The 17475-nt window shown below is 39.7% G+C and overlaps 1 protein-coding gene across 1 annotated transcript in view; it reads left to right on the top strand.

Moving 5' to 3' along the window:
* Positions 1-4547, top strand: part of SFT2D1 (SFT2 domain containing 1) — a 59514-nt gene extending 54967 nt beyond the window's left edge. The window contains exon 8 of the mRNA XM_063441226.1: positions 3819-4547. Coding sequence (XP_063297296.1) covers positions 3819-3858 — 40 coding nt within the window. The 3' untranslated portion in view covers positions 3859-4547. The remainder of the gene's footprint in view (positions 1-3818) is intronic.
* The last annotated feature ends 12928 nt before the right edge of the window (positions 4548-17475 follow it).

Here is a 17475-nt window from a genome sequence, read left to right as displayed (position 1 = left end):
TTATCTGCTAAACACAGATCAAATGGAAAAACATAGCGTTTAACTGTGTGAGAGTAAATGAGGATATATAGTTAACAATTGGCCACTCACAAATTTTCAGATGTAAAAAAGCCTTGAGTGTAATCTTTTTCTTCAAAGTTTTCTATGTTCATCCTCACACTCCCATCAGTAGTTTAGGAATATTTGCTCAAAAGAGAAAATATATCTGGAAAAATAAGGTGCAATTCCAGAGTAAAGTAAAAAAGAGATTTAATAACTTACATATCTGTTAAAAACAATAAGCATATCACCACTGGGCGTCCTACGCGTTTCGTCCTAAGATAGGACTTCCTCAGGGATTTGGTGCATCAATGACAGAAAAAAGCAAGTGTATAAAACATTCCCCCCCCCCAAGTTCTTATATATCCCCTCCGAGCGTTCATCATTCAATCATTCTCGGCCAGTGTTGCTTCACTATTCAGGCGGCACTTCCTGTTTGGACGGGATGTTGTCATCACGCACGTCTTCTGCGTTCCAGGCGTGCGTTCCACATACCCGGAAGTGGGTAGCGATCGTCGATTTGCAGTTTTTTCTCGGAGGCATGAAAGTAAAAAGAGTACATGAGGGGGAAAGGCATTAAAAAACTCTGGATCGCTCTGGATGGCACAATATGTTTATGGATACGAAAATGTATCCCTTATTATCCTATTCTAAACTACAAAAAAATGAATATATCAATAATTATAGAATATATATATATATAATATATAAACCATGGACTGTACATAAGTTATATACATATATGTATGATCCCAATCTATAAAATGAAATTAAACACAATAAAACAAGTATGTACATTAAAGCTGATACATTCCAGATGGAGAAGGAAATCTATATTAAAGAGTATAATGCTCCGTGTATTCCATATATATTAATTACTTCATTCTCCATCCTGAGAATGTGTACAAAACAGGCAAATCAAACAGACAACTTAATATTGCCTTACTTTTCTTACAATGTATAAGTGGTTAAGTGAGGTGGAAACCCTTTTATATTCGTATATACACCAAGCACTTCTCCCCTTCATCTCACCCTTTTACAGTGCTTGAATATTTTCCATCAATAGAATTCTCTTTTTTAGAATTTCTTATGATTTATTTTAGGACTTTTTTATATGTATATATATATTTATATATATATATATATATATATATAAGCCCCCAACTTTTAGTGGCAATGCCGGTATTAAATTATATTTCGATGGCAAAATTTGTATTGTACAAGAATATTCTAATGGGCTTTCTCAATTCATACCCCAATCTGAACATTGGCCAAAAATGCATGAAAAGATGAAATAAAAAAGAAGTGCAACATCTGTAGAAACATTCCATGTGTAACCCCAATTAATCCTCAAAAAAACTCCACAAATCAATATCTAGATTAAGACCCCAAGGATGGAGTGTTTTTAATTTATTTATCCAGAATGTTTCTCTTTGCGAGAGTTTCTTGGTCAGGTCTCCTCCCCTCCAATAGGGATCTACACGCTCAATGCCCATTGGGCTGAAGCTCCAGGTGTTCCTGGAACCTTGAGAAATGCTGCTGCTCTTTTTGATTTTTTTTTTTCTTTCCTTTGATTTTGTATTTGTAAGCCACTAAAGAAAACCTGCCATTCTAGCAGTGGCAGAAACGATGCTTGCAATTCCACGATAGCAGTAGAAAGCACTTCAGAAACATAGTTACATGGCGTATGGAGATCAAATTCACACTTTAAAAAAAAAAAAAAAAAAAAGTAATAAAGATGTCCGATCTGGTGGTCATGGCTAAACAAGATATAACACCATAGCCTGAAATGTGATAAGCATGCTTATACTTATACTGAGTAGTCAGTTGATCGAAACACTGGAGAGTACAAAACTATGCTATACAGGCTGACTGCTAAGTTGGTCATGGAGATGAAGTATATAGTTATCAGACATTATAAACTAAAAAGGCTGGAACATTGCCTGCAAAAGATAGCATGCTATGCCATGAGAGAGGAGTTGGGCAGAGGGACTGTGAATAGTGTTATGTCGATTGCGTTCAGAAAGAGTAGGCTATAACATTGAGAGTATGCTAAAACAAGGAAAATACAGGAGTCCACCGCGTGGTAGGTAAGCCGGGATAAAGCCCCGGCTGGTAGGATCGCCTCAGCGAATCTCGTGCGCCATCACCCAATTCCTGACCTGCGAGGAAACCGCTGGGCGTCTGGGAAAAGATTCCCCTCGAGGAGGTAAGTGTTGCGTTGAGGAGAAGCCTGTATGTAGGTGCAGCTACTGTAGTCACTTCCAGGAAGGATCAGATGGGCCTCAGTGTTGGTGCTTTGCTCCACTGGCAGAAAGGAATTTGTTTGTTTTTTTAAATATATGTTGACAACACCTTTTGTGAGCAAAAAAAAAAGCAAGGACTTTAGAATGTGTGGCACAATTAAGGTAATAAATAGGGTGTGTTTTGTATATATAAGGAAATTAATGGGGCAAAATACCTGCACAAAGTCTCAAATGGGATTATGATATTTTTTTATATCTGTTTGTGCATTTAATTATGCATTTTATCATTGGGAGCATATCTAAAAACAGCATGCAAAAATTGCAATTTTTTGTCTGCTGCATTTGCAACCCCTCCTCTTCTAACCCAGCCCAGAATTTCTGTGGCTGTCCAATCACAGACTTTATAATGCAGCTCAATGAGTCTTTGCATGACAGGTGCTCTGTGCAATACCTGCCACTGGAGTTAAGCTCCACTGAGCTAAACAAACCAGGAAGTAACAGGAGCTGTTGTCTACATGAAATCTAAGGGAGTATGACAAGCTTAGTTTATAAAAGTGCCAATTTCTATTGAAATCTGTACTTTTTGTACAATAAAAAAATAAATAAAAAGGTGACCCTCTCACACACAATGCTTTAGGGGTCTGGTGGGCAAGAATACCTCTCGATATCTCTTCATAAATGGTTACTCTAACCACCATGACGACTTCTGCTTTATAAAGTAATCATGATGGTAGGAGTTGGTATGTGCTGAGGGCTTGTTGCACTTCCACACATGACATTGGCCCAACTGACTAATGTCAATCCGTGCATGTTTTACGTCTGTCGTCAGCGTGCATGCTGGCGACAGACGTCAGTTTTTTCCCTTTGCAGGTGCTCTGCCAGCATTCCTTTCTTGCAGTCCCTCTCAGCCCTCTCGCTAAACTAGATTGGCATCCAGCCATGCCCATCCACTTGTACTACCTCACCTCACCAGCTCCGGACATGTGTATGTGTTCTAAGCCTGCGAGAATGGTCTAATTATGGTCTATTTGAGAAGCATTTGATTTGCCACATGAGGGAACCTGTGACATTAGGGTGTGGAGAGGAGTGCCAGGAACTTCACCTGTTGCTGATTTGCAGGTAGATTTTTAACATTTAATCATGAGTTTTATGTGGGGAGAACCTTGTGAGCAATAGGGCATTCTGTATTTAATTTAAACATTACTTAATAAGTGTTTATAGTAACCCTTTAATACTGCTTTAAGATAAAAATTATTAAAAAGATCAATCTTTCCAAGTGTCTGATTTATATATATATATATATTTTTTTTGTATTTTACAATTTAGCTAGCAATTTAAACATTTAAATTTGAAAAATGTAAAGTCCAATTTAAGTCCATTTGATAATAAGAAATCGTAACGGTGTAGCAATTAAGAGTGATTCCAAGTAAAAACTGCAATTTTATTTTTGCATCACAATATAAATAATTGTCTGGTCTTTATACTTTTAATCATATACACACACGCCTTTTTTTTCCTCTCTTTTTCCAAAAGGGATGCTATTCTTAAATGCTGCACAAGTTGTTTGAATTAATCTCCGTGACCAAGATCACAGCTACAGAAGTCAAAGGATGTATCCTGGCAAATGGGACAGCTTCTGTGTTTACATTTTGTATTCAAATAAATGATAAAAAAGTGTACCTGATTGTTCTGTACTAAACTTAAGGTATTTTTGTCTTTTCTAACTTTTCTAAATATGTAGTACAGCAGGATAGAGGAGTTAATTTAATTAACATGCCATTTACAAGTGTTCACTAGACAAACAAGACGTATGCATCACATTTCTTTCTCGCACTATTTGTAATAAGTTGTATATGCAATAAGAAAAATGTTCTTTAATTCAATTGAATTGTTGGCATACAGGCTTGCAAAAAATGTTTTATTTTATGCTCAAATTATAAATTTGGAGGTTTTTTTCAAAATGTAGAATTTTCTGAATTTTGATCGTGTTTCTGTTGTAATCTTATTTGACTACTCAAGAATCTACTTTCAGTGCTCAACGACTGGGCCTTCTCTATTAGGTGTTTTCTTTGCTCCCTGCAACATTATATTATACAGCATTAGCCCTTCTACATCTTTAGTTAATCACTGTTTCACTACCAGGAGGACTTTTTGTTTTGCCAGAAAAGTACATTTAAAAATACTACGGATAGGGTTTAACAACAATGTAATGTATAACTGGCTATTCTAAGATATCTTTAAATAAATTAATTTAAATTTACACTGTTGTTTTAATTCATTTTTTTTTCAGGCATAAATGGTGGATAAAAAGTATTGGGGATTATACAGTTGCCCCAGTAAAATGGAACATCATCCACTATTTAAATAACCCAATGCTTTTATATATTAATTTTTTTTTTTTTTTTTTATTTTCCATTTTTTTTTTGATAGTCAAAAAAACCCATAAGGGATTACAGAAAGGAAAAGGGTGTAGGGGGAATAAGCGAATATATTCAAAAGGTTATGACATGACATGCTGTACATTGACCTGTGACAGGGTTTCAGTCGAATACAGTTCAGTGCCCATTTGCTATATACAAACATTCCAGACATTGTAGAATGTAGAATGGTATTCAACAATGAACCGTTAATGATAAACACTGGAACCCCCGTGGTGAGTTTGGGGAGGGGGATAGTTACTAGTCTGCATTGGGTGCGCCGACAGAGGTGACCCGGTCTACGTATGGGTGGTTTCGACCCTACATGCTGCTCACTCTCTATACCAGTCCAGCCTCACACTCTATGGATGGCTCAGCGGCATCCGCCCCTCCGGCCTTTAAGTCCTCTCTATCGCTATACCCCGCTCTAAATTGGACCCACCCCTTCCAGGTGAGCGTCTTCTATTGTCTCCTCCTGCGTATGTCATTTTGTATTTTTTGTTTTTTTTCCACAGTGGCAATTATGTCTTTAATCGACGGAGGTCTTGTCTGTTTCAAGTGCCTCGCAATAAGGTAGAGAGGGTGGCCAATAGAACGTGGGTTGTCAACACTTTATTCCATGATATTTGGGATGGCAGATACAACAATAAGTTTAAGGGTTTATTAGGTATGGCTATTAATGCAATGTTCCACACTATGGAGTGTATCTTAGTCAACATTGGTAGGAGGACTGGGCATGTCCATCATATGTGGAGCATCGTGTCCTTCTGTTTGCCACATCTCCAACATATAGGGGAGCTATCTTGGTAGATACTTTCTAGTCTGGCTGGAACCATGTACCACCTTAGCAAAATTTTCCTGTGCAATTCTATGTGTGCTGTGCAGTGCATGACCCCTTTCAATGCCTGCAGGATTAATGCCCATTGTGAGTCTGCAATGGTTGCCTCCCAGTCCCGAGCCCACTCTACTGCGTACTGGCATTGTCCGAAGGGTTGGTGTTGATTTAGTGCCTGGTAGCACACGGATAGCTGTCCCCAAGCTGGGGCGATTCCCACACACATCTTCTCGAATTGGGACATGGTTTTGTCCGGGCCTTTCTGTTCTCTGTGTTCCCTATTGGAGTCTAAAAAGTGTGTGATTTGGAGGTATGCGTATTCTATGGTCTGTGGGATGTTATATTTTGTCATTAGCTGTTGAAAGGATAGCCTCATGTCTCTTTCGTAAAAGCAGTGGAGGTGGTGGATCCCCACCCGCTGCCATGCAGCCACGTTAAAGTTCGGAATTCTGTACGGCAGAACAGACACTGGGTTGGGTTTAGGTATATTCTGTGTCCATAATAAGTAGTTTTTGTCCTATGTTTATATCATAAACTGCATGATAGGCAGTATGTCAGGCGCTCTAGGCCTATGCTCATGGGGAACCCAACACATTGTTGCCAGCGGTGTGCCTAAGAACCTTTCCTCAATGGAGACCCATTGTGGGCGGTTTTTGGTCACATTTGCCTGTGTCAGTGGCGCCAACACCGCCGCTCTGTGGTACAAGAGTAGGTCAGGGACCCCTATGCCTCCCTCAGTGTAGCTTCTATGTAGCTGTTTCATGGCTACCCTGGGTTTTTTACCTGCCCACACAAACCTTGCTAAATCCTTCTGTGCTCTTTTAACCCCTTAAGGACCAAACTTCTAGAATAAAAGGGAATCTTGACGTGTCACACACGTCATGTGTCCTTAAGGGGTTAAAGAAGGATATTGGCGCTGCTATTGGTAGCAGACGGAATATGTAACAACATCAATTTAAAAGCGGCTGCTCTGCCCACCCATGATATATATTTGTCTCTCGATTCCCTCATAGTGTGTTCTATTTCCCTCCAAATCCTAACATAGTTGTCCTCAAAGAGGTTCCGGGGATTTCGTGACAGCCACAGGCCCAAGAACTTGATGTGTGTGTCTGACAATTCAAATTTGTATTGCGATTTAAGATATTGGATAGTCGTCACGGCAAGATTGATCCCCATTGCTTGGGATTTTGACTCATTGAGTTGGTGATACGACACGGCAGAGTGAATCAGTATTTTGTAGACTTCTGGTACTCATGTCCTTGGCTAGTTTTATAGTAATTAGGACGTCGTCCACAAAGAGGTTAAGTTTGTGTTCCCCACCTCCAATGTTAAGGCCTTGTATGCTGGGTGTGGATAGTATCAGTTCTGCCAGCAGTTCGAGTGCTAATATATACAAGATCGACGACATAGGGCAACCCTGCCTTGTGCCATTAGTTAACTTAAATCTCGTGGACGTGTAACAGCCCGTAGAAGAAAAACTACCACAACAAGAGGACATAGTCTTAAATTAGAGGGGCAAAGGTTTAACATTTTTAGGAAGTTTTACTTTACTGAGATGGTAGTGGAATCATGGAATAGCTTTTTTTAGCTGAAGTGGTAGTGGTTAACACAGTAAGGGAGTTTAAGCATGTATGGGATAGGCATAAGGCTACCCTAGACTTAAGATAAGGCCAGGGACTAATTAAAAGTATTTTGAAATATTGGGTAGACTAGATGGGCCGAATGGTTCTTATCTGCCGTCACATTCTATGTTTCTATGTAAGATGTATGGAGAGACATAAATGTAGTAGAAACTTTACTGACCCTTGCCTTATAGGGACACTGTAGGCACCCAGACCACTTTAGCCCATTACCCCATTGTCTAGTAGACAGCGACTAGAGAGACTTCCGGTTTCTTAGACGAGTTTTGGTCGTCCTAACGCTATGCATGAGGACCTACAGTGTCGCCGGAATCCTCATAGGGAAGTATTGATTAATGCTTTCCTATGGGGAGATCCTAATGCAAGCGCGGACATTGCCGCGCATGTGCATTAGGTCTCTCCCGTTGGCGGCCCAGCCGGACATGTGCATTAGGTCTCTCCCGTTGGGTGGAGCCTGGCCCAGCATTTTGCTGCGTATGCGCATTAGGTGTCAACCCATCAGCGGCCGCGCATACGCAATCTGTCTCCCCCGCCGACGTCTTCCGGTGGGCGGACCCTGGGTTTTAACCCCTTCAGTGACATTGGGTGGGGGCACTCCAGGATTATAGAGTGCCAGGAAAACGGGTTTGTTTTCCTGGCACTAGAGAATCCCTTTTAGCCCTTAGTAATACTGAAGAGCTCTCTTCTTGCCACAGCCAGACTAAAATGTGAGTTTTGTAACTTAAAAAACATCCACATGCTGCAGTGTAATATGTATTTTAGACTCCTTTTATAATAAATGTGTGTTGTAACTGTGCATTAATGGGGTTTATTCATTAAACATTAAATTGTGAATTTGCTTTTTGAATTCTGTACAATTCTTGGTTTTGTGAGTAAACACCCCAGTTGCCGGCCCCCTCTCCCCCCCACAAACACACACAGATGGTCAATCACATTGAGATCTGGCTAATTTGGAGGCCAAGCAACAACTTGACCTCTTTGTCATGTTCCTCAAACCATTCCTGAACAATTTTTACAGTGTGGCAGGGTGCGTTATCCTGCTAAGAGTCCACTGTACATGGTCACCAACAATCTCTGGTAGGTGGTAACATCCACATGAATGGGACCCAAGGTTTCCCAGAAGAGCATAACACTGCCTCTGCCAGCATGCCTTCTTCCCATAAAAAAAAAACAAACCTGAAAACACCTTAGACTCTAAGGTGTTTTTTTTTTTTTTTTCTTTTTCTAAACACCGAGACACCCAGGTAATCCCTAAATCCTGGACTGCTAGGTGTGCCTTGGGGAGAGGGTTGAGGAGTACTGTGCTAGAATACAGTGCCAGAGCCTGCCTGAAGTAATTTGATCACCCTCACCTGTGGATTTCCTGAATCAACTTTTGTCTGCCTGAATTCTGTCTTGGTTAGCCCCTGCAACCCTGTTCCAGTCTTGGTTTAACTCCTCCGTTTCTGATGCAACTTAAACAAAGCATTTAATAATTTGCCCAGTGCTGAAGCTTTGGTTAAAGACTTTATTTTGCCTTAACCCCTTAAGGACACATGACATGTGTTTCATGTCATGATTCCCTTTTATTCCAGAAGGTTGGTCCTTAAGGGGCTAAAGGGACACTATAGTCACCTGAACAACTTTAGCTTAATGAAGCAGTTTTGGTGTATAGATCATGCCCCTGCATTATCACGGCTCAATTCTCTGCCGCCATTTAGGAGTTAAATCACTTTGTTTATAAACCCTACTCACACCTCCCCTGCATGTGACTTGCATAGCCTTCCTAAACACTTCCTGTAAAGTCATTTACAGTTTATCCTTCCTTTATTGCAAGTTCTGTTTAATCTAGATTTTATCCCCTGCTATGTTAATAGCTTGCTAGACCCTACAAGAGCCTCTTGTATGTTATTTTTATTTTAATTTTGGAAGAGAGTGTGGACAACCCTAACTTTTGTAAGAAGACTAAACAATTTGCTTAGAACGAACAAAAAACTTGTCCTACATATCGCCCGAGCTGTGACAAGGCTGTTCCTCAGCCAGTCAGCTAATGATTAATTGTCAGAAATCTCTTCTCTCCCCAAGTATGAAGTGGCCAGAACTGTTTTCCTGGCACTATAGGGTTATTAAGTTCCCCCCACCCTCGTGAACATTAAGCAGGGGGGGGCCATTAAAAGAGAATGGAAGTTTTTCATATTAGATTCATTAAATTCATTAAAGTCTAATATTAAAAAAATTAGAGAAAAAAACTTTTTTTAAATCATTTGGGGGGGGGAAACAGTAATTTTTATTTTTGGTTTTCGGCCAAGGGCATCCTGAATTTTCGGTTTCAGCCCAGAATTTCATTTCGGTGCATCCCTACTTTCTAGATCTCTTCACTTTCTGAAGGATCATGCAGACTCAGGCCCACCAAATAAATAAGTTCTTTCACCAGGTGAAAGATAATAGAGAGTTAGTCTCTGCGTGCAAAGTGTTTAGTTTTTTGATGTATTAAAATACTGTTTTGTTCCTGTTTAGCTAGCAGGGTGATTAATTCCCCAAATATCAGGGAGGCACCTGTTCTGCGCATTTGTACTCAAATATCATGAAAGTGCAATCCTTTTGATGTTTTTCCTTATCCATTTACTGTATTCAGGGGGTCAAGTCCCACTCAACAAAAATATACACTCGTATACATATATAAATGCGTGCACACAGACACACACATACACTCACTCACAGACGCACACACATACTCAGACACTCACAAAGTGGTGTGTTTTAATTTTGTGCTGCCTAGGGCATGACTAAACCTGGGCACCCCCCTAATCTAAATTTACCAACCCTTCCTGTCAAGGGTTCACCACTTCCTGATTAAGAACCCACCCCTTCCTCTTTAGACTCCACCTTTTCCTGCCCCTTTTAAAGGAATACTATAGTGCCAAGAACACAAAGCTGTTTTCCTGGCACTATAATTCCCTGAGAAACTGCAATAATTACACTTGCAGGTTTAAGGGGACTGGGACACTGCACCCAGACCACTTCAATGAGCTGAAGTTGTCTGGGTGCCTATAGTGTCCCTTTAAGCACACACGGTAATAGACACGCATTTACTGACAGCAACACACACACTCAATGACAAACACACAGACGTCACTGATTTGACACACACACTCATTCATTGACAGAGAGAGACACACGTACTTGCGCTACACGTACATACACTAACAGACATACACACACATACACTAACAGACATACGCACACTCATACACTCATAAACACACATACACTAAGAGACATATAAACCCCTTGTCATATACAAGAAAGCTGACAATTTAAAGTCTCAACTAGCCCCCAGTTTTTTAAATACCGTATATACTCGAGTATAAGCCGACCTGAATATAAGCCGAGGCCCCTAATTTTTCCCCAAAAAACTGGGAAAACTTATTGACTCAAGTATAAGACTAGGGTGGGAAATGCAGCAGCTACTGGTAAATTTCTAAATAAAATTAGATCCTAAAAAAAATATATTAATTGAATATTTATTTACAGTGTGCGTATGAGTGCAGCGTGTGTGTATGAGTGCAGTGTGTGTGTATGAATGCAGTGTGTGCAGGGCCGGTGCAAGGATATTTGCCCCCCCCCCCCCCCATATGTCCTGACCTCCCCTCCTCCTCCCTCAGTGGTCCTTACCTCCCCACCCCCGTGTTCCTTCACCCCCCTCCCCCAGTGGTCCTGACTCACCCCTCCCCTAGTGGTCCTTACCCTCCCCTCCCCTAGTGGTCCTTACTTCCCCCTCCCTTTCCTATATATATATATTTGGGCCAACTCCTTGGTTTTGCACCCCTCCCTGTTACAGGTGCCTCATCTCAGGTCCCTATTTAGCCTTGTACTGCAGAGAGCCTCAGATGGAATTTTTTCCCAAGTAAGTGGTTAATCTCATAAGAGCAGACATTAGACTGTGAGAGTAGGACCTGCCAAAGATGGGGTACATTGACGTTGTGGCAGGCTTATGCAATGTATGATCATATAATGTAACTAAATCCCCATTTTTTTGCCTAGATTAGGTGTTTTTTAAAAAAAACTTTTACAAACGAATAAAATCTGTCAACATTGAAGTTGCTTTTTAGTGGATAGGAGAGTGCGCTGGATCTTGTGTATTGTTTATTGTATAATATGGCCCCCAGCAGCATTTAAGCATGTTTAGGTGAGTGCAACCATCCCCCCATGTTTCCTATATATATATATATATATATATATATATATATATATATATATATATATATATATATATATATATATATATATATATATATATATAATCTATTGATATGTATCATTATTTTGTGTTGTTCCCATTATACATTGTGGGTCAGAATTTAAATATTACAGATTATAATCTATAGGCACATTATTATTTTTTCCTTTTGATTATTTTCTAAGGGATTCTACTTCCCATATTTGTGTGGTGGGAACTCATCTTTCATCCTGTTTTAGAGGGGAAGCCTTTTCTGCTGCACTATTATTAGTGCTAGCAGAAGAGGGCTCCTCTCGATTAGATTTGTTATACTCGAAACCGGAAGTGACGTCATGCGTTCCAAGGTGGAACGCAGGAAGTCTTGATTAGATTTGTTATACTCGAAACCGGAAGTGACGTCATGCGTTCCAAGGTGGAACACAGGAAGTCGGACGGCCGAAAAACCGGAAGTAACACGTGACCGGAGAAATTTCCCCGCGAATTTGAAAATTGGCATGATATATAAACCAGGACGTTTACAACTTAATTATATCCCTGAGGAAGTCACTGCAGTGACGAAACGCGTTGGATACTACACTTTGGACTTTTTATATAATTTGTCAATTTAGTCTATTGTCATTATAGTCCATTTTCATTTTATTATTTTTGCATCTCTACTCTGGGATCTCTTTCCACTTCCAGCTGGACACCTGGTCATCACTCTATTGTGGAGATATGCTGTTTTACCACTGATTTATTGTAAGTGCAATCTGTTGGAATAAATTCTTTCATCTTATACCATCTGCACTTTATACCATTTCCTTTTATCCCTGAGCCTAAGAAGTTGTATTGTCGTACAAACGAATGAGCTTGGAACTTCCTTTTTCTACATCCTGTGGGATAATCATCTGCTTCCACTGCTATCCAGTTCCCAGTAGATATACCTGGTCCCTGGTTTGGACAGTACCCCTAACGGGTTGACAGGCGTGATAACTACTTCTCTTTTGTAAGTTCTCTACCACGTGCACCATTTACTTTATCCTTATTTACTTCACCATATTTTGCATTTTGTCATTTTGCAGATTCTACATTCACTATCAGCCATAAACAGGTTGTATTGTTCTGTACCACCCTCTACCTGTGTATACTACCCTTTGGTTATATACACGTTTTTGTACGTAACAGACACACATACACTAACAGACACACATACACTCACACATACACTCACACATATACTAACAGACATATATACACATACACTAACACTCACACATCCACTAACAGACATATATATACACTAACACTCACACATACACTAACAGACAAACACAAATTATTAATATCATAATTAACATTTCCCACCCAGCCTCCCTACCTCTTGGGAAAGCTGGCATGGATGGGTCCAGTGGGGTCCAGTGGGGCTGCAGTGAGGCTAATCAGAGGCGGCGAGGGAGCTATTATCTCTCCGCTCTGCTCCCTCACGCGCTGTTTGCTAATGCCCTGGGAGCCGGAATATGACGTCATATTCCGGCTCCCTCCCGGCATCGGCAAACGACGCGTGAGGGAGCAGAGAGAACACCGCTCCCTTGCCGCCTCTGACAGGTAGACATTGGATTCCTGACATGCTACACTATTTTGGTGTCTTTTGTGTGTTTACATTACATATACAAATTATACTCTATTGAAGCAAGAATTGAGACCTTCACCCACAGGTGCGGATTATACCACCCAAACGCTATATCTGGAGCCAAGTTATAGCTTCCATTTTGTCCTCTTTTTCCACCACATATCATCTTTAACTTGTAGACTGCTCCACGACTCTGCTCTCAAACTTCATCTCATCTACCTTAGATGAATTTAAGAATGTTTTTAATATTGGACATTTTACCTAATTGTTATAATTTGGGTCTCTAAAGACTGCAAAGGTCTGTTTATTAAAAGAAACCCCAGAGCAACAGACATTATGTCCGGAGGAGTTTGTGAGAGTCTAGAAGGGACATAATCAGAAAGAGTGACTAAGAAAGACCAAACGTAAAACAAGACAAAATGTTCTATTGCACAGCATGAGTGTGAATGTAGTATTTAGGTCATCCAAAATAAAGCATTTTTTGACACCCACATAGTGTATTGCCTCAAAAGAAGATGGGCTTAATGATCTAGGAAGATTTCCATGTTAGGCCTAAACAGTTATACAGGAAAACATATTCAAATTTACATTGTCTATTTTGGACATAGATATAAAATTCCCTGGTCACTTCTCCAAAATATTTCACTTTAGGTGAATGTTGAACATTAACAGTTTCTGTTTTGCTCTGTAGTAGTAAACTATAGACTGGTTTAGATGTGAGCTCTGTTTGATATTTGTTGGTCAGTGACATCCTAAGAGCAGTGTGACATCACTGAAAATGTATGCGGCTAATAAAACACTTCTAAAGACATACAGTCACAGACGGTTATCGGGTAAGGTGTTAAGGAGATAATTTCCTAGAGGAAAGTTATGCTTTATACAGAATTATTTGTCGCCATTACATTGCCCAATTTATTCTAAATCAAATTGGAAAGATAGCAGGACATTTAGGGACTCATTCAGAAAACTGTGTAGTGATTTGAAATCTGAATAGCAATATTTGTACTAAACTCTCAAAGATTCAACTTTAGATAAAAAGTATGTTTAAGAAAATTTAACAGAGTGTGTTTACTAGAAAGAACATGGGCCTTATTGAACTAGCAACTTTTGCATGTTAGCCCTAAAGAGTTATAAGGAAAAAATATCTTCAGATTTGATTTGTCTGTTTTGGACACAAATTTTAAATTCCTGGGTCATTTCTACAAAATCCCATGTTTGATGAACATTCCAATGATAATAACAATTTTCCCCCATTGAGTCTTAATTCTATATGTTTTTGCTCTGTAATAGTTGAGTATAGACTGGCTTAGACCTGAACTGTGCTTGGTTTTTGTAGGCATTGAAAGTGTCATCATAAGAGCAGTGTGACATCACCGAAGATGTGGGTTGGTAATAATACACCTCTGAATGATATCCATGTGCAGACTGGATGTTGTAGTCATGATGTTAAGGAGATAAGATCTTTGGGCAAGTTTATTTTAAGAACAATACTTATAATAATAATACTATTTAGTAGTCAAATAGAGGAACAGGAAAGATGTGTGCTATATTTTTTGTTTAATTGAACTGTTATTGAACTATAAACTCTTTTAAATTATGTTTTCGATTGGTTTAGTTTACTATTTTTTTCTTAAAAAAAAAAAAAAAAAAAGATTACCCCACTTTTCTACTAGTTTGTCTAAACTGTTTGGGAAATGTTTTTATTACCTGGAATATCTTATTATCTTATTATGACAATTTAAGACCTGTATGTATTTTCAGTACATGTTTGGTAATTCTTAATCTTCCAGTTATTTTTATAGGTATCTTTTCATCTAATTGAGTGGCTGGAAATATTATCTTTAAAAAAAAAACCAAAAACCTAATAGCTTTAAATGATTAATACAAAAGTACACTTATCAACATATACTTGTTACCAGAGTGGGATCCAAAATATGCCCTTCTTGGTTATGTCTCTTCTGCTGCTAGGTTTTGCTTAGGACTTCCACACATTTCTTCTGGATAAAATCCAGACCTCTTACCATTTAGTCCTGCGCTCACTCCCATCACTCCTGGGCAGCAGCAACGACCACAGTACACATCAGCCCCAATACATACAATAAAAAACAAAGAAAAAGTTACCTGCACTCTCGCTTCAATCCCTATGCATATTTAAATAAATGGAGGTTATTTAGGTACTCCAATGGCCATTGGAGAGAATGCCCGTGTAACAGACCGTTTTGCACACAAGAGGTTAAAAACCGTTTAGGCGATATTCCCCTTTTAAATACACGAACAGCTGCTGCAAGCACCAATCTCCCGAATTGCAAACACATGAATACTCAAACTCCCGAACCTGAAACACACAAATTCACCAACTCCCGAACCTGAAACACACAAATTCACCAACTCCCGAACACACGAATGCTGTTAAACAGCCGAACAGGAAAAACCATACGAACAGCTTACACTCCTGGCAGTCGCACTGTAACAGCATACAATCCAATTCCCCCATAGAACGAGACAACACTTCGTTTGAGGGTCAAGCAGAACTGATTTACTGGGGTCCCTGCCCGGCTTTTATGCAGGTCTCCTACCTGGTGGACACTCCCCTAGGGGACCAGATGGGAAACTGGGATACAAAGGGTAAAAGGACCAATCCCAAGCTTACACATTTAAACAGATCCCACAATGCATTGCAATCCCTCCTCTCTGTCCTGGAGATAATTGGGAAGTAATCCAATTATCTCCAAGGACAGAGGCAAAACTCCATTAGCCACATGTTAGTAAAAAGACATAAAATTACGCAGTGTTACAATTACTACATAAAACATATACATTCAACATATTCCCAGATAGCTTAGATCTGAGCGCACATTATTACCGAATGGCGCTCAGATCACATACATACAGTTCAATCGCCATGGAGCCAAAGTCTTTCCCATAGTCCAGCGGCAAGAGGTGGGCAACCAGGCTCCTCCAGTGGCCAGTGGCGAGGTTGGTTCCGCCACAGCCCGCCTGCCACGTCAAGGCAAACTTTCTTGCTAACATGTCCAAAGTCATTGTTACAAATTCACAGAAAATTAATAATATATGGATGTAGAGACTGGAAATGACAAACCTGGAAGTTTAACATCTGTAATTGGGAAATTATCTGGGGGGTTATTTAGGAAAATAATGAGGAATTCACTTTGGACAACAATGACTTTTGTAGGATTCACCATGGCTTTATGAAAGACTGACCATATGCTCTATGGGGAATTGAATGAAAATATAGATAGCCGTGTCGGTGTATGTATGGTCTTTGGATTTTGGCAAGTCATATAAAAAGATCACTGTGCAAACTGCACACATCTGATTTTGATGAAAATGCTTTTTCTTGGATTTATCATTAACATATCCTGATCCTGATAACGTAAGGATCCTGAAATCTTGGTTGTCCCAACTCAATCTGGGTGCCTAAAGTCTATCACAGAGCATAACATAACTTGGAGACACTAAATGTATGCAGTAATTACATATGAATTGAAATTTAAATGTTAGACCAAAATACAGTGCCTTGCAAAAGTATTCACGCCCCTTGACTTTTTACCTATTATGTTACATTACAGCCTTACGTTCAATGTTTTACTAATCTGAATTTTATGTGATGGATCAGAACACAATAGTCTAAGTTGGTGAAGTGAAATGAGAAAAATATATATATAAAACTATTTTATAGAAATAGAAAACAGAAAATTGGCATGTGCGTATGTATTCACCCCCTTTGTTATGAAGCCCATAAACAGATCTGGTGCAACCAATTACCTTCAGAAATCACATAATTAGTGAAATGATGTCCACCTGTGTGCAATCTAAGTGTCACATGATCTGTCATTACATATACACACCTTTTTTGAAAGGCCTCAGAGGCTGCAACACCTATGCAAGAGGCACCACTAACCAAACACTGCCATTAGGACCTAGGAACTCTCCAAACAAGTAAGGGACAATGTTGTTGAGAAGTACAAGTCAGGGTTAGGTTATAAAAAAAATATCTAAATCTTTGATGATCCCCAGGAGCACCATCAAATCTATCATAACCAAATGGAAAGAACATGGCACAACAGTAAACCTGCCAAGAGACGGCCGCCCACCAAAACTCACGGACCGGGCAAGGAGGGCATTAATCAGAGAGGCAGCACAGAGACCTAAGGTAACCCTGGAGGAGCTGCAGAGGTCCACAGCAGAGACTGGAGTATCTGTACATAGTACGACAATAAGCCGTACGCTCCATAGAGTTGGGCTTTATGGCAGAGTGGCCAGAAGAAAGCCATTACTTTCAGCAAAAAACTAAATGACACGTTTTGAGTTTGCGAAAAGGCATGTGGGAGACTCCCAAATGTATGGAGGAAAGTGCTCTGTTCTGATGAGATTAAAATTGTACTTTTCGGCCATCAAAGAAAACGCTATGTCTGGAGCATACCCAACACATCACATCACCCAAAGAAC

The sequence above is a fragment of the Pelobates fuscus genome, chromosome 2 (genome assembly GCF_036172605.1).
Source record: "Pelobates fuscus isolate aPelFus1 chromosome 2, aPelFus1.pri, whole genome shotgun sequence".
NCBI classification, from domain to species: domain Eukaryota; kingdom Metazoa; phylum Chordata; class Amphibia; order Anura; family Pelobatidae; genus Pelobates; species Pelobates fuscus.
This window is presented reverse-complemented; position numbering and strand designations above follow the sequence as displayed.